The sequence below is a fragment of the Bufo bufo genome, chromosome 4 (genome assembly GCF_905171765.1).
Source record: "Bufo bufo chromosome 4, aBufBuf1.1, whole genome shotgun sequence".
In the NCBI taxonomy this organism is placed as follows: domain Eukaryota; kingdom Metazoa; phylum Chordata; class Amphibia; order Anura; family Bufonidae; genus Bufo; species Bufo bufo.
Window position 1 is genome coordinate 127,152,870 of NC_053392.1, and position 27,806 is coordinate 127,180,675.

Consider the following 27,806-nt stretch of genomic DNA (forward strand, 5'->3'; position numbering starts at 1 on the left):
GGTATATCATGATATGATGATTATGTTTTGTATGTCCCTTTGTATATCATTAAGTAAAAGTTAAGTTTTTTCTCCTTATTGCCTATAGGCCTTCAGATGTTTTCAGATTTTTGGAGTTTTCTATGAGTGGCACAATTGGCCTATTCATTTTTGTCTATTATTCAAATCAATTCCACCTGAATCATAAGTGCTCCAGTTGGCCTGAAAATTGGTACATGGCACTCAGGTCTGCTAGGACTCATACACTGATGAGCAAAAGGGTAGCATGTTTTGAATGTTTGACTTTCAGGCTCCATATTTCACCATCGACTACAGCTTCGAATGTGAGACTACCATTACTTCATAGACATTCATCTTGGCCATCTCATACATAAATTGGACTTGCAACTATTTAGCATATGATTAGTTATGCAGATTATTGTCATGTAACTGCATTGTTACGGTTTTGCTCCTAAAATTCTAAATTTTAATTTGTATTATTTTGTTAGAGTTTTGTAAATCCACCTTTGGCTTTCAATACTGCCTAAATCCTTCTGTGCATGCTCTCAATCAGATTCAAGCATATTTCAACCGAAATCTGTTCCCAGGTCTAGTATACAGGTTCCCTATGTTGGTGCATACTGGTCGACTCACCTGGGTACGAATACAACTTTTTCTTCAGCTCTACCCACAAGTGTTCGATTGGGTTGAGGTCTGGGGACTGTGGGGGCCAAATTTAGCACCTCTACTTCATTGTCATTAAACCATTTATTCACCAATCTGGACATATGCTTTGTGTCGTTGTCCTGCTGGAACACTATGAGATACTGTTATCAATGAGCTGGTTTATGCTGTTACTCTTTTCTTGGGAAATGTCTTTCATGGCTGCTCCTGGATTCGAAGCAGCTTAGCAATAAACCCACTGAGCTATAGGGGAATGTGAGAACAAGTTGTAATTTGTAGCATACAAGAAGAAAACATTGTTCCACCACTAGGAGCAAAACAGTAGCAATGCAGTTACAAAGACAAGAATCTGTATAACTAATCATATTCTACATAGTTACAAGTCCAATTTTATGTATGAGCTACATAGCCAATATTTTTTTTCTATAAAATGAGGGTAGCTGTAAGCTGTAGTGGATGGTGAGATATGGAGCCTGAAAGTCAAAACATTGTTATCCTTTTGTTCTTCAGTGTATTTTCCCTCTCATGTCTTTGTCTTTTTTTTTACAATTTCTTTCTCTCTCTTTCTCTCTCATCCCCACCGCCACCACCATTCAAGCTCTTGACACTAGCATATATAGCTATGGATGAATGCATGATTGATGGTGTTAACAAACAACCTGTTTAAAAACTCACTGTGTGAGTGGATTTATGCTTTTTAAAATTAAAAAAGTTAAAAAATTGTCCCTTATTGGGGACAGATGCCTATTGGTATTTAAACACACATGATGGTGTATTAGAAAAAACTGTGGCTTGTTCTGAACATGCAACCCACAAACTATGCATTAAACAGGTGCAGATGGCTACCTGTGTTTATACACTCACATTTTAGTATCAGAAGAAACAGTTGCTTGCAGGTGCAATAGGACATTCCCTGGTTGGGATCACACTTTACAGTACAATTGACACACTAAAATGCTCTTAATTGCACACTTTTAAATGGTAGAAAAACTGTGACAGGTCTTTTGGTAAAAAAAATAAAGGCTCAATTTAACTTCTCCTGGGTGTGACCACACTATATGCTGCAATTGACGCACTACAATGTACTTAAAGAGGACCTGTCACCATAACATGTAATGTAACCTGCAGGCAGCCTGCTATAGACCAGGAGGAGCTAAGCAGATTGATATATAGTTTGTGGGAAAAGATTCAGTAAATCTTTTAATTTTTTCATTTAAACCATTGCTCTTTCTATACTTAAGACTGCATCCATGTACAGCTACTAATGACTGACAGCTATCTCTGTATACACACTTACACAGAGAATGCTATCAATCATTGAAAATACCGCCCCTGTATACTGAGCTGTTCAAAAAGTTTAAAAAAAAGCAGAGCTATAAATCAATGAATTACAAGTTTTACTCCTCCTGCTTTATAACATGCTAATTGTACACTTATAAACAGTAGAAAAATTGCAACAGGTTTTTGGAAAGAAAAAGGCACAATTGTGCAGTGTATGCTGCAAAATATATGCTGCAGGTGATGCAGTGGGTTTTGGACAAAAAAAACTGCTTCATGCACAGGTAAATAGTATTGTCTGTTTATACGCTCATGTTTCTCGTCTTGTGCAGTGTAACACATGACATTATGAATAGCTTTAACTACCCTGACTGTACGTACACTAACTGCCCCAATAGTGTCCCTAATAATCAATACTGACTTTCTACCAAGTAATTCAAATATGTATTCTTCACAATCCCTACAAGACCCTAAAATGTCTGTACTCTTGTGTGTCTACTGCATATTAGTGTATGAGCTTACAATGACATTTGTACTTCAGAGCTAGCATAGAGCCTGATAGACCAGCCAATATTATCTCTCCTAATTGGTTATCAGGCTGACACATTGCAATGCATTGTATGCAAGCCCGCTAGCTGGGGCTCCGCCTGGGTGATGTGATCCTCCATCTTTCCTGTTTCCCTCACTAGTGTACGGAATTTTAAAAGTAAAATGGCAGACGCTGTTTTGCGCAATTCATTTGAATCAATCACTAAAACTTTGGAATGGTTTGGGCAAAGAATTTTAGTGAAATTCTCTAATTAGTTTAGAATCAATTTTCTCATCTCTAGGTAGATTTAATTACTAGTTAGAAAGTCAAGTTTTATCATTAGGGATAACATAAGGGCAATTAGTGTAGTTTGTGTCTGTAATCAGGACTGGGGCTGTTCATAACCTTCATGCACTGCACAAGACATGAGCTTTTTTTTTTTTTTTTTTATTTGCAGAAGCTACCCTTTTTTGTTTTAAAACCTGTTGCAAAGCTATACCAGTTCATAATTACAATAGGCATATTTCCTAGCATCACTAGCAGCATATATTTCACCGCATACACTGCAAACTTGTACTTTTTTCTTCCAAAAACTTGTTTCAAGGCTTCTATAATTTATATGTGTGTAGTAGGCATATATTACTGTGCCAACAGCAGTGCAATAGTATAAATTTTTTCTTGCACCCAGGAGATGTCCAATTGGACCTTCTGCCGTTTCCCAAAAAAGTATTGTCATTTTTCTACCATTTATAAGTGCCCAGTTAAGCATATTTTAGTGCATAAATAACAGTGTATAATTTGGTGACACTAAGGGGATGTCCAAATGAGCCTGTATTTTTTTTCTCCTAAAAATCTGTTGCATAGACCGGCACCTTTTCCTATAGTGTGCAAGCAATGGAAAAATGAATCAAACCAGCAAAGGAGGCAATATGGACAATCACAATACATTAGTAAGTGCCTTGTATTAACTTACTCTACATGATAAATGCCATTTGCTGAAGTGAGAAGTCCTTTTAAGGCCTAATTTTTGGACCACTTATTCAGAAGAAGACATTGTTTTTTCTGATACCACTGTGTGTATTTATAAACACAGGCAGGCATCTGCCCCCAATAAAGGAATAATTGTAATTGTAACTTTAAAAAGCATAACAAATCCAACTGTGCAGTGTTTTTAAACAGGTTGTTTCTTAACCCTGTCTACCATGTATTTACCTATAGATATATATGTCAGTGTCACGCTGACATTTTTAATCCTTTCCTGCATCTGGATGTAACTATACATCCAGATTGCATGTAATTTACTACAATCGGGCGTACAGTTATGTCCGAACTGTTAATCTGTGCTTTGGTATGAGAAAGTGTCACAGTGTCAAAGGCTTCACTCATGGACAATGGAGACACTGCAGCAGTCAGAAAGACTAACTGTACAGACTAACCAATCAGAGCATTTTTCAGTGTAAAATGCTGGTACAGGCTCTGATCGCCACAGTTCCTGTAATGAAGATAAAAGCCTGTAATCGGTTACCCCGCTGTGCCCTCTTTGTCCCCTGCTTCATTCTCAGTGTCCCTTCTTCACCTGTGTGCGCCATGCTTCCTGCCTCCATGACAGTGATGTAATGGCAGCAGCTTAGGAACTGAGCTGCCACAATCAGCAGCAGGTATCAGCTGTAACGGCCGAGATTGGCAGACACAAACCCTGGCCGTTTAACCCTTTAGAGGCCATGGCAATTATGCACTGAAGCATCCATGGGGTTAACAGAGGAACAAGGTTTCCTCTCTCCCTCATCGGGCCCCTGAGACACTATTGTAGGGTCCCAACAGTTGTCATGACAACCAGAGGCCTTACAAAAGCCTCCAGGCTTGACATGTATCTAAGACTGCCAGGCTCTTCCAGAGGCAGTGTCTGATCGGGCTTGGTGTCAATGTAAACAGTGTGAAACTGACATTAAATTGCACTGCAATAGATGACTATTGTAATGAATTGTACAGTCATCAGACTCGCTGGATCTTCAAGAACCAAGTGGGACTTGGTAAAAAAAAAAGTGTAAAAAAAAGAGAGAAAAAAGTTTTAAAAAATCCGCTAATTTCTAATTGGTTTAAAAATAATACACATAATTAGTGTCACTGTGGCCATAACGACCTGATCTATAAAAGAACTACCTTACCTATCCCCTATGGTGAATGCCTTATTTAAAAAAAAAGAAAAAAGTAAAAACACTCATGGAATTGCTGTTTTTGTTATCTCACCTCCTAAAAAAATGGTAGAAAAAGCCATATGTAGTCCAAAATGCTACAAAAAAAAACTACAACCCATACCACAAAAAACAAGCCTTAACACAATTACACTTGTGAAAAAATAAAATGTTACGGATGTTAGTATATGGAGACATGAAAAAAACTATAAATTTGGTATCGTCATAACTGTATTTGTAGTGTCCCACTACGTAAGGGTGGGAACTACTCAAGGGTCAATTGGCTCACGTTGTTCTCCACCTCCTGTGGAACATGGTTATGGTATTTTATATTGCATTGTAATGTATAATTTCATGTTATTTCCTCTGTACGAGGCCTGTTAGGGGTGTAGTTCCTCCTCCTAGGCAGTAGAGGGAGCTAGGGAACCCCCTAGTATATATAGTCAGGTCCAGTTCAGGAGAAGAGGAGAGTGTGGTCAGAAGCCAAGATTGACTCTAGCCAGGCAGGAGCTGAAGTGCAGCTTCTGACATGTAGCTAGATAGCTCAGGCTCCTAGCTTGCCTCCAGGAGAAGAAGATCCCTCCTGAAGTTATCCTGCAGCTTACCAAAGTACAGAGCAGTGCTAATTTTAACCAGCAAAGTAGAAATCTGAAAAGCATAAGGTTATTTGCAGCAAGTGGATTCATGCCAGAGGAAGGTTCCCCTCCCAAGGATAAAGCCAGCTATTAGGCATCCGGGCCTTGGAGAAAGTCAGACAGGATTCTGCATAAAGTACAGCCTGATCTGTGAGTTTATTCCCTCGGAGTTATCTTGCTAGGATTTTACCTGCCATTTATGTCAAGCCTGCCTGATACCATTATCCTGCATATGGAACTTTATCTGAAGCCTGTAAATAGTTGAACTGTTCAGTAAAAAGGAGTTCTGGTTCACCACAACTTTGTGTACCTCAATTATTCCTACAACAAATCAGTGTGCCACTGTTACCGGCACTGGCGTCACGAACTATAAGGGCCACCGGCACACTAAACTCCCAACACCCAGGGCACCTCACCTACCACCCGGCTTGGTCCCTATATACAGAGAGTGCCCCAGAGGATCCATGTGCCAGCCTCTCCATCACTGCTGTATGCCTGCCCAGGGTCTTCTACAAATCGTGAGTACCAAGAGTAACCCTCGGTCTGTTAACTACGCCCGTGACCTCACCTTCGCTCTCCCTGAGGGACTGGCATACTGCATATTGACCCACAGAGTGAGCACGGTGATGTCATCACAGGTTCTTCAATCTTCATTCAGCAGGACCTGCGATGATGTCACCACGCTCACCACGTGGTGAGCGCATTGACATCATCGCAGGTCCTGCAGAAAGAAGAGGATACCGACTACGCGATCATGTGGATGAGGTGAGTGTTTTTTTTTTTTTTTGTTTTTTTTTTTTAGCCCCTCAATGGCCATGGTCTTAAGAATGCTATTATTTTCCGTTATAACCATGTTATAACGGAAAATAATAAAGTGAAGTTCGGGTCCCCATTGACTTTAATGAGGTTCGGGTCAAGTTCGGGTCCCGAACCCGAACTTTGACCTGAAGTTCGGCCAGAAACGGCGATCCCAAACTTCCAGAGGTTCTCTCATCTCTAGTCTTTAGTTTAGTTCTTCATGGACTAGATTGCCATGGCCTAGCATTTGCACAACAGCCTGAGGTAACCATATGCAGTGCCAACATTTGGCTTAAAAACTCACGATAAAGTGTAATTTTCTTAGCATGTGACAGTTCTGTTATAAGTGATTGAGAACTAATTCAGAGATGGTACAGCCTGTATGTCTTTATTTCCCTTTGTCATCTCACCTTTGTAACTGCTTTAACGCAATAATTTGCTAATCTACACAGTTCTTTTGTTCCATATAAAGTATTCTAATTGTTTTATCTATAACACCTTTATCAATCTTCCTTTATTCCTCTGCTTCTATTTCTAGGGATAGTATCTTTGATATCTCTGGCTGTGTTGTCATATGAGCGTTACTACACCATGCTTGGAAGCACAGAAGCAGATGTAACAAACTACAGGAAGGCTTGGATGGGAATTCTGGTTTCTTGGTCCTATTCACTGTTCTGGACTTTGCCTCCGCTTTTTGGGTGGAGCAGCTATGTTCCAGAAGGGCCAGGAACAACTTGTTCAGTTAACTGGCACTCACGTGATGCCGTGAACACATCTTACATTGTATGCCTTTTTATTTTCTGCCTGGTCCTGCCTTTCTTCTTGATTGTGTACTGCTATGGAAGACTCTTGGTGGCCATAAAACAGGTATGGAAATTATGGTATGGTCATATTATTGGGCTACTCACTATTACAGTAGAAAAGAAATGCATGTAATAAAATAGTTTTTCTAATAAAAAGGATAATCTTCAGGGGCCGATTGGCGATAAACCCTACAGGGAAATCTCCCGGTGGGCCGATCCCCCAAAGGGCCAGCAAAATCCTCCTCACTGCCGCTGACCAGGTACATAATAAGCTTTCAAAAATAATTAACGCTGTGAGAATCAGGTGCTCATGTACCCAGCCAGTGACCACACATGCCCTCCTGAATTCAACTGCTGTGGCCCGCACCTCACCACCTAAGCACCCTGCTCCATAGACAACTGGAGGAGGAGGACAGAAGATGGTAGCTATTGATGGCCACCACAGAGGGACAGCTTTTGGGGCAGTATACTGTGCTATACTGTGTTATTTGGTTCTGTTGGGATGGTATTTTGCACTATGGTACTGTTGAGCTCGCCAGCTTGTGTTGCCCCACCTTCTGTTAATTTGGACCTGCCTACAAAATGGGGCCACCTTTAGTTTTTTATTCAAGGGACAATTTAAGTTTCCAATCCACCCCTGATAACCTTATTGTATATGTATTTTCCAACAAACACGGCAAAAAAAGAGCGGGTCTTGATAAATGTCCCCTAAGGTATTTAAAATAGATGAGATGTATTTTTGCATATATAGATTTTCATAGAAAATCTATTAACAACATAGGGTCAAATTTATCATAGCTATATGCCAATTTTTCTGATGTGTAAAAGTAGAAAACTGCATGTTTGTGTCTTTTTCAATACCAATTACAAAAAAAAAATGTTTTCGCAAGTGGTGTTCCTCTGCTGCCTGAGCCATTTTCTCGAAAAGGGGACATGGTGAGGGTGGGGTCAGAGGCCCACCATATTTATCAACAGTTTTATGTTGTAAAAGAACACTGAAATGTATGCCAGTCAGGGGCTGGCATAGATATCAATGTAGGTGCATGGACTGTCAGATACTGTGCCTAATCTTTACTTTTAAAACCGGTGATAAGTGCCAAAAATTTTAAGTTATGCTTCAAATAGGTGGGTGTGGAATAAAATGCTAATTTTTAATATGACAAAAGCAGTATAAAGGCCTTCATAAATAAGCCCCAGTGTATGTTGCATTCTTTCAACATGAAAGTATTTAGAAAAAGAGGTTCACAAGTAAAACCCTAAGGTAAAAGGTATGTGGCTGTCACATTCGGGTGTGGGAGGGAAACACCACACCGAACATAGGAGGGAAAGAGTTGAGGAAATAAGGCTTGGAAACTAGAGAAGGGAGATGGACACCTCCTAGTAAAACCCTAATCAAAGTCCTGACTAACTAACAGTATGAACAGACCCCAGAGGTAGGTGAGTACATACACAGGAATACCTAGTGTCCTAGCTCACCCTATAGGACCCTGGTACTAAGGTCAGGACTGAGACCACCTGTTCCTCCAAAAGGAAGGATGAAAAGGAGTCTCCCTCAGGCCTTAATACAAATGACAGAGAAATGCAACACACAAAATAACTAGGGATGATCCAAAGTCGATTTGCATAAAACTTAATTCTAATACTGTATGGAGCAAGAGCTCTGTACAGTATTAGAATGTATTGGCTCCGGGGAGCCAAAGTTATTGCTTCAAGGTACCACTTGGAACCGAACCCACGTTCAGTAAATGTTTTTTTACAGTACAAATTAATTTATGAAGTTATTGCACAAAGTCTCGCGAGACTTTGTGAAGCAATAACTTCGACCGTTTCCCGAACTCGGGTTCAGTTACAAGGTACCACTTTGGAACCGAACCAGAGTTCAAGAAATAGTTTTTTACAGTACAAATTAATTTATGTAGTTATTGCCAATACATTCCAATACATTCTAATACTGTATAGAGCTCCTGCTTCATCCGAAGTCAATTCTAAAAACACACCAGCTATCCACAACTCCAACACAAGCTATAAACTGCATAGCATAGTGGGAGAAACAACAATAAATAGAGAACGTTAAAGACCAAAATAGACACACCTGGGAAAAGAAGGTGTGGCAAGCACCAGAAACAACACAGACATCATTTGATTCAAACAGAAAACATGTCAGATCAAACCACGTGTTGCCATCCGTGACAGTATCCCTCCTTCTATGGGTGACCTCCGGGCACCCAGGACCAACCTTATCCGGATGAGAACTGTGAAAGGCTTTCACCAAATGACTGGCATTCACATCAGATGCCGGTACCCACATCCTCTTCTCTGGTCCATAACCCTTCCAGTGAACAAGATACTGAAGAGATCTACGGAGAACTCGAGAGTCAATAATCTTGGCGATCTGGAATTCTAAACTGCTGTCCACCATGATAGTAGCGGGTGGCAAGAAGGACGACTCAAAAGGTTCAACATATCTCTTCAACAAAGATTTGTGAAACACATTATGAATTTTCAGAGCCTGAGGAAGTTCAAGACGAAAAGCTACAGGATTAATAATGGCAGTGATCTTATATGGTCCAATAAACCTTGGACCCAACTTCCAAGAAGGAACCTTCAACTTAATATTTATTGTGGACAGCAACACAAAATTACCCACACTTAGGTCCAGACCATTTATACGTTTCCTGTCAGCCACACGTTTAGACTTGTTGCCCATATTCATCAAGTTATTTAGAATTTTCCACCATATAGAAGACAATGATGACGAAAAACGTTCCTCCTCAGGGATACCAGAAGTATCCGAACCAGAGAATGTGCCCCAAAAAATGGCGACTTACCAGTGGACTCCTGTCTACGATTGTTTATGGCAAACTCTGCCAAAGACAAAAACGAGGACCATCCTTCCTGGTTCTCAGAGACAAATGATCTTAAGTAAGTCTCCAGACTCTGATTAGTGTGCTCCATCTGTCCATTCATCAGAGTATAAAAAGCAGAAGAAAAAGACAATTGTACCCCCAGTCGAGTACAGAACACCTTCCAGAATCTGGACACAAAATGAGTCCCACGATCCATGTCAGAGGGAATGCCATAAAGTTTCACAATGTTGTCAACAAACACTTGCGCAAGTGTTTTAGCATTAGGTAGGCCATGCAATGCTATAAAGTGCACCAGAATAACAGTTTTTCCAGACGAATTAGGCAGATCAGAAATCCATAGACAAGTGAGTCCTTGGTCTGGACGGTATGGGCAATGGAAGTAGAGATCCAGAAGGGTCTAGTATGTGTCACCTTAGTGAGTGTACAGATACTACAGGCTGACACATAGTCCTCAACAGACTTGCGCAACCCAGGCCACCAGAATCTACGAGAGATGAGGTCAGCAGTGGATCTACTCCCAGGGTGTCCCTTAAGAACTGTACAGTGATGTTTCTCAAACACCTTATAACGCAATTCTGATGGAACAAACAATTTCCCAGAGGGGCAAGATTTCGGTGCATCTGCCTGAGCCTCTAACACCATCATCTCTTAGGTTCTGTAACACCTATCTAATGTGATCCTGATGAATCTCCACGTCTGGAGAATAAATTAGTATGTCATCCAAATACACAACAACAAACCTCCCCACCAGGAGATGAAAAATGTCATTCACAAAATGCTGGAAAACCACAGGAGCATTGGTCAATCCAAAAGGCATGACCAGGTTCTCAAAGTGACCCTCTGGGCTATTAAAAGCCGTCTTCCATTCACCCCCCTTCCTTGATCCTGACCAGATTATATGCCCCCCTCTTAAAGGATAACGGTCGTATATATGTTTTTGGGAGTATTGGATTGTGGTGATTAATATCACCTTGGTGGCCCTATTTCAACTTTTCACTGTGTATTCAATTACCCCTTAATTCCACATTTTTGTTCCCTGTACTGCCTACTTTTACCTGTGCTTAAAATAGGGTTGCTAGGCATGGTCAGTCTATCTGTGGATAGACGGAGCACGCAGAAGCATTCTGCGTGCAAGGTCACATTACTGACAGCCAGGGACTGTAAGTAAATGATTAAAGCCAGGTCCTCCCCAGCAGCTGATAACAGTGCCTGAGCTGTGTGCACTTCTCCCTGTCCCTGCGCTTGGCAGACGCTCCCTCACTCAGCAGAGCAGGAGAATGCAGAGTTGAAGCAGCACACAACAGGGAAGGGAGATCTGCCATCTGCTCAGTGTATAAATGAAAGCAACATGTGGTAAGAGGACTCCTTTGTGCTGCAGGAGAATAACCCTTTAGGGGGGAGGGCTCTAGTTACTGAACCCTTTTGGGGGGTTATTGTTACTTGCTAGTGAGGGCAGGCGGGATTAGCGTCAGGGTGAGGGCAGTGGTGGCCATCTTAACTGAATAGTGAAATTGCAGTTTTATGCAGACTGGTTGCTAAGGGCTGAATCTTATTAAATATGCGGTAAGTCAGTCTAATAGTAACCGATTCTGGAATATCATGTTATTAGTAACTACATATATGAAAATTGAAATTAGGGTCTAAATGTGACAGTTATCCTTTAAGTCCAACTTGGAGAAGACCTTCACATCAACAATCTGGTTAAACAACTCAGGAATTAAAGGAAGGGGGTAAGAGTACTTTCACACTAGCATTTTTCTTTTCCGGTGTTGAGTTCCGTCACAGGAGCTCAATACCGGAAAAAAACTGATCAGTTTTATCCTAATACATTCTGAATGGAGAGCATTCCGTTCAATATGCATCAGGATGCATCAGTTCAGTCCCTCTAACGTTTTTTGGCCGGAGAAAATACTGCAGCATGCTGCAGTTTTATCTCCGGCCAAAAATCCTGAACACTTACCGGAATGTCGGATGCAGCATTAATTTCCGGCAAAACAGATCTGGTATAAAAAAATAAGTACCAGATCAGTTTTTCCGGAGAGACGGATCCGGTATTTCAATGCATTTGTCAGACGGATCTGCATCAGGATCCGTCTGACAAATGCCATCTGTTTGCGTCCGGATTTTCGGATCCGGCAGGCAGTTCCAGCGACGGAACTGCCTGCCAGAATCCTCTGCCGCAAGTGTGAAAGTACCCTTAGGATCACGGACAGTAATCCGATTGAGCTCTCGAAAATCCAGACATGGCCTAAGAGTTCCGTTCTTTTTAACAAAGAAACTCTCCTGCCACTGGAGATTCGAAGGTCTTATGTGTCCTTCAGGCCTCATGCACACGGCCGTTGTGTGGCCGTTCCGTGCATAGCATAGTGGGAGAAACAACAATAAATAGAGAAGGTTAAATGATCAAAATAGCCACACCTGGGGAAAGAAGGTGTGGCAAGCACCAGAAACAACACAGACGCCATTTGATCCAAACGGAAACATATCAGATCAAACCACGTGTTGCCAGTCTCGCCGATAGGATTGAGCGAATTGTAAACTTCGGGTTTGTACCGAACTTTAGGATTTTTGGACCCCGGACCCGAACTTTTCAGTAAAAGTTTGGGTTTGGCGAGTTAACAGCGCTTTTTGAAAAGCTGCAGAGCAGCCAATCAACAAGCGTTTAACTCGTGTGCCCTTAGAAGCCATCACAGCCATGCCTACTAATGGCATGGCTGTGATTGGCCAGTGCAGCATGTGACCCAGCCTCTATATAAGCTGGAGTCACGTAGCGCTGCAGGAAAAGAATCTTTAAATCAGAAGTGCTTGTTAACTCAGCAATCTACATAGATTTAGTTTTGTGGGTGCAGTGCACAATCTTTTTACCCTGCCCTGAGCCCAGTGAAACAGAAAAATAACTTTTATCCGTCTGTTAGTTAGGTGGGCGGTGGCGGCAATTTTATGCAAGCTCAGTGCACCAGCACGGCATATGTGCATTTGTGACATTTAAAACCGAGCTTGAAATACTGCAATAATAATCTGGGTTTAAAAAAACACCCATTTTTGGCAATATTCTACATCTGGTGCCTTTGCATTTGTCAGTGTGAAATACAAGCTTGCAATACTTCAGTAATTTTCTGGGTTTAAAAAATCACCCATTTTTTGCAAGACCCTACATCTGGGGCCTTTGCAGCATTTGTCAGTGTGAAATGCAAGCTTGAAATACTGCAATAATTTTCTGGGTTTAAAAAACACAAATTTTTGGCAATACCCTACATCTGGGGCCTATCCTGCATTTTTTTTGTGTGAAAAACAAGTTTGAAATACTGCAATAATAATCTGGGTTTAAAAAAAACACCCATTTCTGGCAATATCCTACATCTGGTGCCTTTGCAGCATTTGTCAGTGTGAAATACAAGCTTGCAATACTTCAATAATTTTCTGGGTTTAAAAAACACCCATTTTTGGCAATACCCTACATCTGGGGCCTAAGCTGCATTTGTTAGTGGGACATACAAGCTAGAAATACTGCAATAATATTCTGGGTTTAAAAAAACACCCTTTTTGGGCCAAATACTAAATTTGCAGCCTTTGCTGCATCTGTCAGTATGAGATACACGCGTTAGATACTGCTGTTATATTCTGTTATTAAAAAAACACCCATTTTGGGCAAGATCCTAAATTTGAGAAATATGAGGAGAGTGTCAAAAGAGGGACGCAGCCCCGGTCGTGGTGCTGCTAGTGGAGCTCCTGTTGCAGGGAGAGGACGTGGTGGATCTGTGCCAGCTACACGCACAAGTGAAACACCTTCCTCAGGTGCGAGTAGGCGACAGAACCTTCAGCGTTATTTGGTCGGGCCTAATGCAGCTCTACGAATGGTGAGGCCAGAACAAGTACAGGCGATAGTAGATTGGGTTGCTGACAGTGCCTCCAGTTCCTTTACATTGTCTTCCACCCAGTCTCCTGCTGAATGATCAGAGTTGGCACCTGCAGCCGATGTCAATCAGTCTTTCACCTCATCCCCTTGCAAATCAGCCAAGCAGTCTGAGCCCCAAGTCATGCAGCAGTCTCTTCTGCTTTTTGATGACTCTGCTAGCAGGCTTTCCCAGGGCCATCCACCTAGCCTTGCCCCAGAAGTGGAAGAGATTGAGTGCACCGATGCCCAACCACTTTTGTTTCAGGATGGGTACATGGGAGGACCACCGCAGCATGTCTCGAATGATTACAAAACACAGGTGCCAACTGCTGTGGCTTTCGAAAGTGTGCAGACCGACAAGGAGGGCAGGGGTGAAGACTGGGTGGAAGATGATGTAGAGGACGATGAGGTCCTCGACCCCACATGGAATCAAGGTCACGCGAGTGACCTGTGTAGTTCGGAGGAAGAGGCGGTGGTCGCACAGAGCCACCAGCACAGCAGAGGAGGGAGCAGGGTTCAAAAGCGGAGAGGCCGTCCCCTAGACAGTACACCTGCTACGACCCACTGCAGCAAGGGACCAAGCACACCAAAGCCAGCTACAAGGAGTTCCCTGGCATGGCAGTTCTTCAGACAATGTGCTGATGACAAGACACGAGTGGTTTGCACGCTGTGCAATCAGAGCCTGAAGCGAGGCATAAACGTTCTACCTGAGCACCACCTGCATGACCAGGCATCTAAGTGCAAAGCACGAGCTGCAGTGGAGTAGACGCCTCAAAAACCAAGGAAGGTCTCTGGCTCCTCCTGCTTTCTCTTCTGCTGCAGTCCTCGGCCTCTTCATCCACCTCTGGAGTAACAATGGCACCTGCCACCCCGCAAACAGAGGATCTGCCAGCAACACCACCATCTGGGTCACCAATCATCTCCACAATGTCCCACGGAAGCGTTCAGCTCTCCATCTCCCAAATTCTGGATCAGATTAGGAAGTACACCCCTACCCACCCGCGATACCTGGCCCTGAATGCCAGCATTTCAAAATTCCTGGCCTTTGAAATGCTGTCATTCCGTCTGGTGGAGACAGAGAGCTTTAAAACCTTATGGTGGTGGCTGTCCCACAGTAAGTCATGCCAAACCGCCACTACTTTTCCAGGTGAGCCATCACATCCCTGCGCAACCAAGTGGGGGACAAAATCAGGTGTGCACTGCACAACGCCATCTGTGGCAAGGTCCACTTAACTACGGATACGTGGACTAGTAAGCACGGTCAGGGACGTTATATCTCCCTAACAGCACACTGGGTAAATGCAGTGGCAGCGGAGCCTGAGGTAGATAGCAGTTTGACGCATGTCCTTCCACCACCGAGGATTGCAGGGCGCTTCAGTTTGCCTCCTGTTGCTTCCTCCTTCTACTCTGCTTCCTCATCCTCTACCTGCTCCTCGTAACGCCTTTACCACCAACTTCAGCACAGCCAGGGGTAAACGACAGCAGGCAGTTTTAAAACGTATCTGTTTGGGGGACAAACCCCACACCGCGCAGGAGCTGTGGACAGGCCTTAAACAACAGACCGATGAGTGGTTGGTGCCAGTGAGCCTCAAGCCCGGCCTGTTGGTCTGCAATAATGGGCGAAATCTCGTAGCAGCTCTGGGATTAGCCAGTTTGATGCACATCCCTTGCCTGGCGCATGTGCTGAATTTGGTGGTGCAGAGGTTCCTTAAATATTACCCAATATGTCAGTGCTGCTGCATAAAGTGCGAGCCATTTGTGCGCGCTTTCGGCGTTCTCACCCTGCTGCTGCTGCTCGCCTGTCAGTGCTGCAGCGTAACTTCGGCCTTCCCGCTCACCGCCTCATATGCGACGTGCCCACAAGTTGGAACTCCACCTTTCACATGCTGGCCAGACTGTGCGAGCAGCAGCAGGTGATAGTGGAGTTTCAGCTGCAGCATGCATGGGTGAGTCGCTCTGCGGAACAGCACCACTTCACCAATGACTGAGCCTCCATGCGAGACCTGTGTTCGAGTACTCCACCAACCTAACCAGTGCAGATGACTTCGTTCTCAGCGTTACTATCCCACTTCTATGCCTCCTTGAAAAAACGCTTCTGGCGATGATGGAAGAGGATGTGGCACAGGAGGAGGAGGAGGAAGAGGGATAATTTCATAGGGTTTCTGGCCAGTCATTCACAAGTGGCTCCGAGGGTGGGTTCCTGCACCCACAAGTCCAGCCATTGTCCAGCCAGGGCACAGTTCTGGAGGATGACGAGGTGGAGGATGAGGAGGGTGGCACCCAAACCAGCTTATGGCCATTACTGGTGCATGGCAGGGGGGATACAGAGGACACAGACGATACACTTCCCACAGAGGACAGCTTGTCGTTGCCTCTAGGCAGCCTGTCACACATGAGCGATTATATGCTGCAGTGTCTCCACAACATCCGCCGAGTTGTCCACATTCTAACTTGTGCTGATTACTGGGTGGCCACGCTGCTGGATCCACATTACAAGGACAATGTACCGTCCTTAATTCCGTCACTGCACTGGTGCGGGATCGTAAGATGCGCGAGTACAAGCGCACGCTGGTAGACGTGCTGCTGGTGGCATTCCCAGCTGACAGCGGGGGCACAGTGGAAGCACAAGTCGAAGGCAGTGGAGGAGGAAGAGGTCGCCAATGCAGCTGGGGCACCACCAGCACCTCAGAAGGCAGGATTAGCATGGTCGAAATGTGGAAAAGCTTTGTCAGCACGCCACAACAACCAGCTGATATGGAACGTCTTAGAAGGAGGCAGCATTTCAGCAACATAGTGGAGCAGTATGTGTGCACACGCCTACACATACTGAATGACGGGTCTGCCCCCTTCAACTTCTGGGTCTCCAAATTGGGCACATGGCCTGAGCTTGCCCTTTACGCCTTGGAGGTGCTGGCCTGCCCTGCAGCCAGTGTATTCTCTGAACGTGTGTTTAGCACGGCAGGGGGCGTCATCACAGACAAGCGCAGCCGCCTGTCCACAGCCAATGTGGACAAGCTCGCGTTCATTAAAATGAACCAGGCATGGATCCCACAGGACTTGTCCGTACCTTGTGCAGAATAGACATGTATACCGGCCTTACCCGGCCATTGTTATACTACAGTGCAATTGCTCATTGTTGTATTTTGGATATTTCCCACTCTTTTGGAGTGTACCCTAATTAAGAAAGAAAATTAAAACCAAAAACCAGTGTTGGCTACCTCATCCTCCTCCACCGCCTCTTCCACCGCCTCCTCAAACTCCTACTCCATATGAAACTCCACCTCATAAATAATGATTTTTTTTTTTTTTATTTGTACGTATTTTATTTTAGGTCATTTCACTAATTTGTCTGTTACATTTTCGGGTGACATTCACCAATTTTTTGCTGTGATATACCACTTCTATACCGAGTAGACAGGTAAACTAATTTCACTAATTTGTCTGTTACATATTCGGGTAAAATTCACCAATTTTTGGGTGTGATATACCCCTGTTCTACCAAGTAGACAAATGAAAACACTTCACTAATTTGTCTGTTACATTCTCAGGTGAAATTCACCAATTTTTGGGTGCGATATACTCCTGCTATACCTAGTAGAAAGGTAAACAAATTTCACTAATTTGTCTGCTATATTCTTGGGTGAAATTCACCAATTTTTAGCTGTGATATACCCCTTCTATACCTAGTAGACAGGAAAAAACATTTCACTAATTTGTCTGTTACATTCTTGGGTGACATTTGACCATTTTTGCCGTGATTAAACCCCTGCTCTGCATAGGTGACAGGGACATAAATTTCAAAAAATCGTCTGTTACATTGTCAGGTGACATTTTACCAATTTTGCCGTATACAAACCCCTGCTCTCCATAGGTGACAGGGAATTAAATTTCAAAAATTCTTCTTTAACCCCTTAAGGACTCAGCCCTATTTCACCTTAAGGACTTGGCCATTTTTTGAAAATCTGACCAGTGTCAGTTTAAGTGCTGATAACTTTAAAACGCTTTGACTTATCCAGGCCGTTCTGAGATTGTTTTTTCGTCACATATTGTACTTCATGACACTGCTAAAATTGGGTCAAAAAAGTAAATTTTTTTGCATAAAAAAATACCATATTTACCAAAAATTTTGAAAAATTTGCAAATTTCAAAGTTTCAGTTTCTCTACTTCTGTAATACATAGTAATACCCCCAAAATTTTTGATGACTTTACATTCCCCATATGTCTACTTCATGTTTGTAGCATTTTGGGATTGATATTTTATTTTTTGGGGATGTTACAAGGCTTAGAAATTTAGAAGCAAATCTTGAAATTTTTCAGAAATTTACAAAAACCAAATTTTTAGGGACCACTACAGGTCTGAAGTCACTTTGCGAGGCTTACATAATAGAAACCGCCCAAAAATGACCCCATTCTATAAACTACACCCCTCAAGGTATTCAAAACTGATTTTACAAGCTTCGTTAACCCTTTAGGTATTGCACAAGAGTTATTGGCAAATGGGGATGAAATTTGAGAATTTCATTTTTTTGCCTAATTTTCCATTTTAACCCATTTTTTCCACTAACAAAGCAAGGGTTAACAGCTAAACAAGACTGTATCTTTATTGCCCTGACTCTGCCGTTTACAGAAACACCCCATATGTGGCCGTAAACTACTGTACGGGCACACAGTAGGGCGTAGAGTGAAAGGTGCGCCGTTTGGTTTTTGGAGGGCTGATTTTGCTGGACTGTTTTTTTGACACCATGTCCCATTTGAAGCCCCCTGATGCACCCCTAGAGTAGAAACTCCATAAAAGTGACCCCATCTAAGAAACTACACCCCTCAAGGTATTCAAAACTGATTTTACAAACTTTGTTAACCCTTTAGGTGTTGCACAAGAGTTATTGGCAAATGGGGATGAAATTTGAGAATTTCATTTTTTTGCCTAATTTTCCATTTTAACCCATTTTTTCCACTAACAAAGCAAGGGTTAACAGCCAAACAAGACTGTATCTTTATTGCCCTGACTCTGCCGTTTACAGAAACACCCCATATGTGGCCGTAAACTACTGTACGGCCACACAGCGGGGCGTAGAGTGAAAGGTGCGCCGTATGGTTTTTGGAAGCCAGATTTTGCTGGACTGTTTATTTGACACCATGTCCCATTTGAAGCCCCCCTGATGCACCCCTGGAGTAGAAACTCCATAAAAGTGACCCCATCTAAGAAACTACACCCCTCAAGGTATTCAAAACTTATTTTACAAACTTTGTTAACCCTTTAGGTGTTGCACAAGATTTAATGGAAAATAGAGATACAATTTCAAAATTTCACTTTTTTGGCAGATTTTCCATTTTAATATTTTTTTTCCAGTTACAAAGCAAGGGTTAACAGCCAAACAAAACTCATTATTTATGGCCCTAAATCTGTAGTTTACAGAAACACCCCATATGTGTTCGTAAACCGCTGTACGGGCACACGGTAGGGCGCAGAAGGAAAGGAATGCCATACGGTTTTTGGAAGGCAGATTTTGCTGGACTGTTTTTTTTGACACCATGTCCCATTTGAAGCCCCCCTGATGCACCCCTGGAGTAGAAACTCCATAAAAGTGACCCCATCTAAGAAACTACACCCCTCAAGGTATTCAAAACTTATTTTACAAACTTTGTTAACCCTTTAGGTGTTGCACAAGATTTAATGGAAAATAGAGATACAATTTCAAAATTTCACTTTTTTGGCAGATTTTCCATTTTAATATTTTTTTTCCAGTTACAAAGCAAGGGTTAACAGCCAAACAAAACTCATTATTTATGGCCCTAAATCTGTAGTTTACAGAAACACCCCATATGTGTTCGTAAACCGCTGTACGGGCACACGGTAGGGCGCAGAAGGAAAGGAATGCCATACGGTTTTTGGAAGGCAGATTTTGCTGGACTGTTTTTTTTGACACCATGTCCCATTTGAAGCCCCCCTGATGCACCCCTAGAGTAGAAACTCCAAAAAAGTGACCCCATTTTAGAAAGTACGGAATAAGGTGGCAGAATTGTTGGTACTAGTTTAGGGTACATATGATTTTTGGTTGCTCTATATTACACTTTTTGTGCGGCAAGGTAACAAGAAATAGCTTTTTTGGCACGTTTTTTTTTTTTTGTTATTTACAACATTCATCTGACAGGTTAGATCATGTGATAATTTTATAGAGCAGGTTGTCGCGGACGCGGCGATACCTAATATGTATACAATTTTTTTTATTTATGTAAGTTTTATACAATAACTTCATTTTTAAAACCAAAAAAAGTTTTAGTGTCTCCATAGTCTAAGAGCCATAGTTTTTTCAGTTTTTGGGCGATTATCTTGAGTAGGGTCTCATTTTTTGCGGGATGAGATGACGGTTTGATTGGCACTATTTTGGGGTGCATATGACTTTTTGATCGCTTGTTATTACACTTTTTGTGACGTAAGATGACAAAAAATGGCTTTTTTTACACCGTTTTTATTTTTTATTTTTTACGGTGGTCACCTGAGGGGTTAAATCATGTGATATTTTTATAGAGCCGGTCGATACGGATGCGGCGATACCTAATATGTATACTTTATTTTTATTTATGTAAGTTTTACACAATGATTTCATTTTTGAAACAAAAAAAATCATGTTTTAGTGTTTCCATAGTCTGAGAGCCATAGTTTTTTCAGTTTTTGGGCGATTATCTTGGGTAGGGTATGATTTTTGCGGGATGAGATGACGGTTTGATTGGTACTATTTTGGCGTACATGTGACTTTTTTGATCACTTTTATTACCTTTTTTGGGAAGTAAGGTGGGCAAAATTTCAATTTTCTCATAGTTTTTATTTTTTTATTTTTATGGTGTTCACCGTGCAGAGAAAGTAACATGACCGTTTTATAGATCAGGTCGTTACGGACGCGGCGATACCTAATATGTGTAGTGTATTTTATTTTTTTAATTTTTATTCAGTGATGAATGTTTTTTTTTTATCTTAACTTTTTTCACTTTTTTTTACTTTTTTTTTGACCCAGACCCACTTGGTTCTGGAAGATCCAGTGGGTCTGATGTCTGTATAATACAGTACAGTACAATATATATTGTTCTGTACTGTATTTTACTTACACTGAACAGATCTATGCTTTCAGCACAGATCTGTTCAGCACCATGGACAGCAGGACGCCTGAGCAGGCGTCCTGTTGCCATGGGAACCTTCCCCGTCTGCTCAGAACTTCGCAGACGGGGAAGGGTAAGCACAGGGCTGAGGGGGGCAGTCGGGGGGCTCTCTCCCTCTCCATCGGGGGGCTGCAAAGGCACAGCAGCCCCCCGATGGAGAGGGAGGGAGCTCCCTGACCGATGACAGTTAACTTTTTCCATACAGCGGTCCGTACGGACCGCGGTATGGAAAGGGTTAAACGGCTGACATCTGCACAGATGTCAGCCGTTTATACCAGGGTGCCAGCAATGTGCTGGCACCCTGGTATACCCACTAGAAGCCAACGATCATTCATGGGGAGGCGGGCGGGGGATCGCAATCCCGCCTGCCGCACCGCCCGCCTCCCGCAACGCCCCCACCGCATGCGACACCCCCCCCCGCACCACCCGCCGGCATCAAATCATGCAGGGGTGCAGGGGGGGGGGTGAAAAATATTGATTATAGGCACTCAAAAGTTTCTGATCTCCGCGGTCAGGGACCGCGGGGATCAGAAACTGCAAAAAGCGCAGCAAACCGCAGGTCTGAATTGACCTGCGGTTTGCTGCGATCGCCGACACGGGGTGGTCACATGACCCCCCCTGGCGTTGTCACAGGATGCCGGCTGAAGGATTTCAGCCGAAATCCCGTTCTGATTAACCCCTGGGGCGCCGGAATACTGATTTCAAGTTAGGACGTACCGGTACGCCCTGAGTCCTTAAGGACTCGGGAAATAGGGCGTACCGATACGCCCTGCGTCCTTAAGGGGTTAATTGATGCGCGCCACCTCCTTTACTTCTAAGCTTTGGCTTCAATAATTTGTCCCACTATTCCGCTCGATCAACTTTTAATTTCATCCATTGACCTCCCTTGGATGTGGTATCTCTTTCTGACGCTCCCTCTCTGGCGTGAAACCCTGATTCGCCGCTAACCGTGATCAACAACATGGTAGGCTCAGAAAAGAACATCGATCATCGATCGTGAACATCACGGGGACGTGTGACATGGTGGGGCAGTATGTGTGCACACGCCTACACGTACTGACTGATGGGTCTGCCCCTTCAACTTCTGGGTATCTAAATTGGGCACATGGCCTGAGCTTGCCCTTTACGCCTTGGAGGTGCTGGCCTGCCCTGCAGCCAGTGTATTGTCTGAACGTGTGTTTAGCACAACTGGAGGAGGTTATCACAGGTTATATTTCCCAATGTTTTGTGGGGTATCCTAATTAAAAAAAAAAAAAGTGTAGGCTACCTCCTCCTCCTCCCCTGCCGCTTCTACCTACACCGCCACATCCACTGCCTCCTCAACCTCCTACTCCACATGGACCTTGTCCTCCTAGATCAAGATTATTATTTTTTACGTTTACGTATTTTATGTTATTTAAAGTCATTTCCCTATCCACATTTGTTTGCAGAGCACTTGCCATGCTCTTAACTACATTTAGCTGCCATTTGCCCTCTAGCCCTTTCCATTACATTTTTAGAGCCATTTTAGTGCTCAAAAGTTCGGGTCCTCATTGACTTCAATGGGGTTCGGGGTCAAGTTCGGGTCCCGAACTCGAACTTTTTTCTGAAGTTCGGCCGAACCCGTCGAACCCAAACATCCAGGTGTCCGCTCAACTCGCCAATCTCCTGCCACCTGTCGCGGGAACGTCTGTGACAGTGGCACTCTGCATACAACCCAAGCCTAGCTTTCATCCTTTAGGCGTCACAGTCATATCTTTTGCAGCCATGCAATACAGACCACAGCCACTTAAGCCTTTTTCTGCTGGGGTGTCAATAGACAGAACAGGATGATCCTTGGGCTTCACCTATTGTAGTCTATGCCAAAATTTAAAAAATTACATTACCTTATTTATCTTATAATCCTACTAGCCAACACTCTGGGAGGCTCCTGGAGGCAGGTTGCATATGTCTGCAGGCTAAGACACTCCCCACCTAGCTATCAGCAAAATATTGTTTTGTATCACATGTCTCTATAACTTTGAAGTAGCTCAGTAAGTCCTGTTATCTGGGTCCGCATCTTCTTGTAGAGACTCGCTAGATGATTGGTTATTAAGTAGCTGTATTGCTCTGCTGCTTGGCTATTGGTTTCTTGTAGATCTTTAACATGGGAGACTTGCCCTCTAAAGACTGACCTTCCACATCCAGAAGTGTACACAAAGAGGAGTCCTGACTGGAGGATATAGCAACACACACTGACCCTCAGCATTAGTGCTGTAACTAGAAATAACTGGGCCCCACAGCAAATTTTTGAACAGGGTCCACCTTCCCCCCAGAAACTTTTTTGCAACCACATCCTGTGAAACCCCCACATGATTGTTCTCTAAGACCAAGCACAGCATCTGCTCTGTCCATTTTCTACATGTATCTACTGTATGTCATTGTAAATAATGTCACTGTATATAATGTCATTGTATAATACTGTTGAGGGGGCCCTGACAATAAACTATTTTAGTCCTCTTGTAGTCCTCCACCTGGGTGTGCCCCGTAGCAGCCTCTTCCCCTGTTTCCACTATAGCTATGCCCCTGCTCACCATGGCAGGTTATGACATTAATCTCTTTTGCAAACCTGGTGGAAGTTAACCCTTTACAGGTAACATAACCAGCAAACTAGTCCTCTAACGGTGTAACAAGTCACTCTTTCACTGCCTATAACTGGCTAGTTCTTGTGGTGACTATAAGTGTTTTGTAAAAGAGGAGTGTGGTCTGCAAAATTTCGGGCATGGCTTGTAAAAATGGAGCATTGCCTATAGTCACGTTCACAAATCTCCCGGAAGTGAATTTATAATAGTTGGGAAGTATGCTTATAATTTGTCTCTTGAATTCAGCTGAATATTTGCACTGAATAGGGGATAAGTGTCTGGTTGCAGGGAGTCTGACTGGTGGGACCCCTTAGAGATCAGAAGAATGGAGGCCCCAAGTCTCCTTTGTGAATGGAGCAGTAGTCACACGAGTAGCCAATGATAGGGAATTAAAGGTTCACTCCAGATCCCTGCCTTGTGTATCTGCCCATGTAAATGGAATTTTATCTCGTATACTGTGGAGAAACATACATTCTTTGTGGAAATAAATAATAATAAATAATTACACAAGGAATCAGGTTTGGGGGTGCCTCACTAGTGAGACCTGTCACACAGTTTTACAAGCATTGCTGTAGAGCATTTCAATTATCTTCCCTTTTTTTCTGCTTAACATACAAAGCAAACATATTTCCTGCAATTGTTATCTACCATAGAAAGACTAGTGGAAATCTGATGAAATATATAAAAGAGTAAACTGTGAGAGATAGTTGTGTGTAACACCCCAGAGTTGTGTTAAAAAACTCTTTTACCCTGCTACAACCTGTTGGGAGCATTTACATTGTCATCTTGTGTAATTTCACATAAAATTCTCAAAAATATGCATTGAAAACCTTGTTACATGTATATTGCTGTAATTTCTATGTTCACCAGCAGGTGGCAGCAATGTGTTAGCAAGGAGTTAAGGCCAGGTTAGTGTTTCTAGACTGGAATAGTTCATTCCAGTTTAGCTCCCCCCTCTGTGAGCAGAAGTGGGATATGCCCATATCCTGCCTCATGGGGTGTGCCAGCCACCCCTGCTAGGGGAAGGCTGTGCGTGTAGGAGCTCCCAGATATAGGGATCCAAAGCCAGGATCTTGTCTCGGCTGAGACATTGATCATCATCCCCAGCCTGAGCCTTGCAGCCTCAGCTGGAAGAAGCAAGCAGACAACTCCAGAGTTCCAGGAAGAACCATACCCTGTGAAGATAGCTGTGAGTATCGTCCAGAGACCCAGAAGAAGCCATATTCCTCCCCAGCTAGTCAGTTCCCAGACAGCAGAAGATAGAGAGTGCAGAAGCAAAATTCCTGCCCCAGAATAGAGCTAACAAGCAGACGTCCTTTCCTGCAAAACTCCAGGTACATGATAGAGCAGAAGATATATTCCTGCCACACATTGCCAATACCTGCTGGGACCAAAAGACTAATGCTGTATCTTGCTTGGATGAAAGCTATAACCAGTAAAGACAAATTTGAACTTTACCCAAGGTCTGGATCTCAATTACTGCTGCAAATTCCTCTATTACTCCTACTAGCACCACACTCCTCCTTTTATTGCAAGTGAGCCAGGATCCTGGAGTCCAGCCTTACCCAGGTAGGAGACACCGTTGATACCATTACCACTACCATACAGAGACATTACACCACTCTGGCATTCCTAACCTGGTACGTGTTAAAACACCTTAAAGGGCCCTGTGACAGTACCCTGCGCACGCTGCAATTGGCGTCACAAACAAAACTATAGACTATTATACCCATATCCTGACCCACTGCATAATTTGGCGTCCGTGTAACTTTACCCACGGGTCGGCTCATTGCATTGTGTTAGGCAGGTAATGTGTCAAAAAAAAGTCCTACCTATGCTACTTAACAAGAACTCCCTTTATTATTATATTGTAAAGTAATGCTCTGAAACCCTAGAGCCAGGATCCATGTTTGTAGGTTTATCCAAACATCTGGATGATCTTCATCAGAAATATATTAATTTCCATCTAATTAGGCCTCTGGGAATTACGCTGTAATTCCATATGCCTTTCTCTAGTCTAGTGCATGAGATTAAAGAATGACACAAACTTGTGGATTCTTCACATAATATGCCTTTCAGTGACTTGCGAGATCTTGACTATGTTGCCACTGATGATGGAATTCACTAACACACACTTAATGGTTTTATATTGTCTTTCATCTATGTAATTGGCTAGGTCTCTCAAGTTTTTGACCTTCTTAATGTTCAAGGTTATCCTCTTAGATTTCTAATTGAGAGACGTTACTTATCTCTTATTTCTTGCTGTCGTGTTATTCCTTCAGTGTCATGTATTTGGATTTATCTTTGTGTTTGGCTCTCAATTCACTGTTCATTTTAGATTAAACATTGTTTCAATATAAAAAGTATATTTCTTCCCCAAAGAAAACTCACTGTTGATGACTGGTTTGACCACCATAGGCCAGAAATATAGCTAGTTTATAGTATTTGCAAGTATATGGTATTTGTAACTCAAAATCAGGAGCATGCCGAGAAGACAGAAGAGATGCAAACTAGTGTTTATCGAGCACCAATGTGCTCGGGTGCTCGGGACGAACATATCGGGATGCTCGGGTGCTCTACCGAGCACCCGAGCACAATGGAAGTCAATGAGAGAACCCGAGCATTAAACCAGGCACCCCCTGCTCTGAAGAGGGGAGGATGCCTGGTTCATAGGAAAAGGTCAGAAATTGATGGAAAAACCACCAAAATGGTTCAGGAACAGCATGGGGAGGTTGTCTGGATGCATCTTGGACTCCCAGGTCGCTGCTGGGAGCGAGGTTGTCCGAGTTGTACGGCACTTTTAGAGACTGACAATAATACGCACAAACCCAAAAAATAAAATCGATTTTAGATGAAAAATTGTTCGGCAACATTCTTTCCTGTATATTTACTTGTATATAAAGTGCAAGTTTTGCCAAAAATTACAAGGAAGAGGCACTCCGATACAACCTGTATATCACATAAAGGAGGGCCTCATTCACATTGTGGTACAATTGTTCATGTAATGGGACTCCTACACTCATAAAGCCTATGCACTAAGTGAAAGAGCTGCCAAAAATTACAAGGAACTGGCACTTCAATACACCCTTTGTTACACATAAAGGAGGGCATCATACACAGCCTTAAAAAATTATGATTGATGGCCTGCTGGTGACCCACAAAACAATTGGAGCAAGCACCTGCTAATCTAACCATCTAAAACATTATGGGCGAGGGCCTGCTGCCGCTTTGGTGACCCTAGATAACCTGGGGCCGATCGACGGCGTGACGGCGACGATCTATTCTGATGTCTGCCCTATCAACTTTCGATGTTATTTTCAGTGCCAGCCACGGTGACCACGGGTAAGGGGGAATCAGTGTTCGATTTCAGAGAGGGAGACTGAGAAACGGCTACCACATCCGAACATGGCAGCATGCGCGCAAATTACCTATTAGGTATAATTAGGTGTGGGCCTGCAGGTAAGCTGACCCTGTAAAAGATTTTAGGTGTGGGTCTGCAGGTGAGATAACCCTGTAAAAGATTGTAGGTGAGGACCTGTAGGTGAGCTGACCCTGTAAAAAATTATATGCAAGGGCCTGCTGGTGAGCTGACCCTCTAAAAGGTTGTAGGTAAGGGCCTGCAGGTGAGCTGACCCTCTAAAACATTATATGCGAGGGACTTCTGGTGAGCTGACCCTGTAAAAGATTGTAGGAGAAGACCTGCTGGTGAGCTAACCCTCTAAAAAATTATACGTGAGGGCCTGCTGGTGAGCTGACCCTGTAAAAGATTTACGGTGCGGGCCTGCTGGTGAGCTGACCCTGTAAAATATTGTAGGTGAGGGCCAACCCTCTAAAAGGTTGTAAATGAGGGCCTTCAGGTGAGCTGATCCTGTAAAAGATTGTAGGTGAAGGCCTGCTGGTAAGCTGACCCTATGAAAAATTATATGCGAGGGCCTGCTGGTGAGTTGACCCTGTAAAACATTATATGTGAAAGGCATATATGTGAGGGCATTATATACGACGAATAAGCATGTTGATATGATGGAAGAGGAGGAGGAGGATGAGAAAAGGAAGATTCAACCATATACCCTTGTTTGTGGGAATACAGTGTATTCAGTACAATATAAACAGCACCTTTAAAGTGCCTTTATGTTCATCAGCTTTCCTCTGGTGGAGTCGAGAAGTCATGGTCAATCCAGGCCTTATTCATTTTTATAAGAGTCAATTTGTCAGCATTTTCAGTTGACGAGTGGATACGCTTATCTGTTATAATGCCACCAGCAGCACTAAATACCTGCTCAGACAAAACGCTGGCTGCAGGACAGGTCAGCACCTCCAAGGCATAGAGCACCAGTTCTTGCCACTTGTCCAGCTTGGACACCCAGTAGTTGTAAGGCACTGAGGGATCATT

At 43.2% G+C, this 27,806-nt stretch overlaps 1 protein-coding gene across 1 annotated transcript in view; it reads left to right on the forward strand.

Annotated features, from left to right (window-relative positions):
- The window catches only part of LOC120999050 (vertebrate ancient opsin-like), a 481,495-nt gene that overhangs the window by 109,226 nt on the left and 344,463 nt on the right, over positions 1-27,806 (forward strand). The window contains exon 3 of the mRNA XM_040429925.1: positions 6,634-6,962. Coding sequence (XP_040285859.1) covers positions 6,634-6,962 — 329 coding nt within the window. The remainder of the gene's footprint in view (positions 1-6,633; positions 6,963-27,806) is intronic.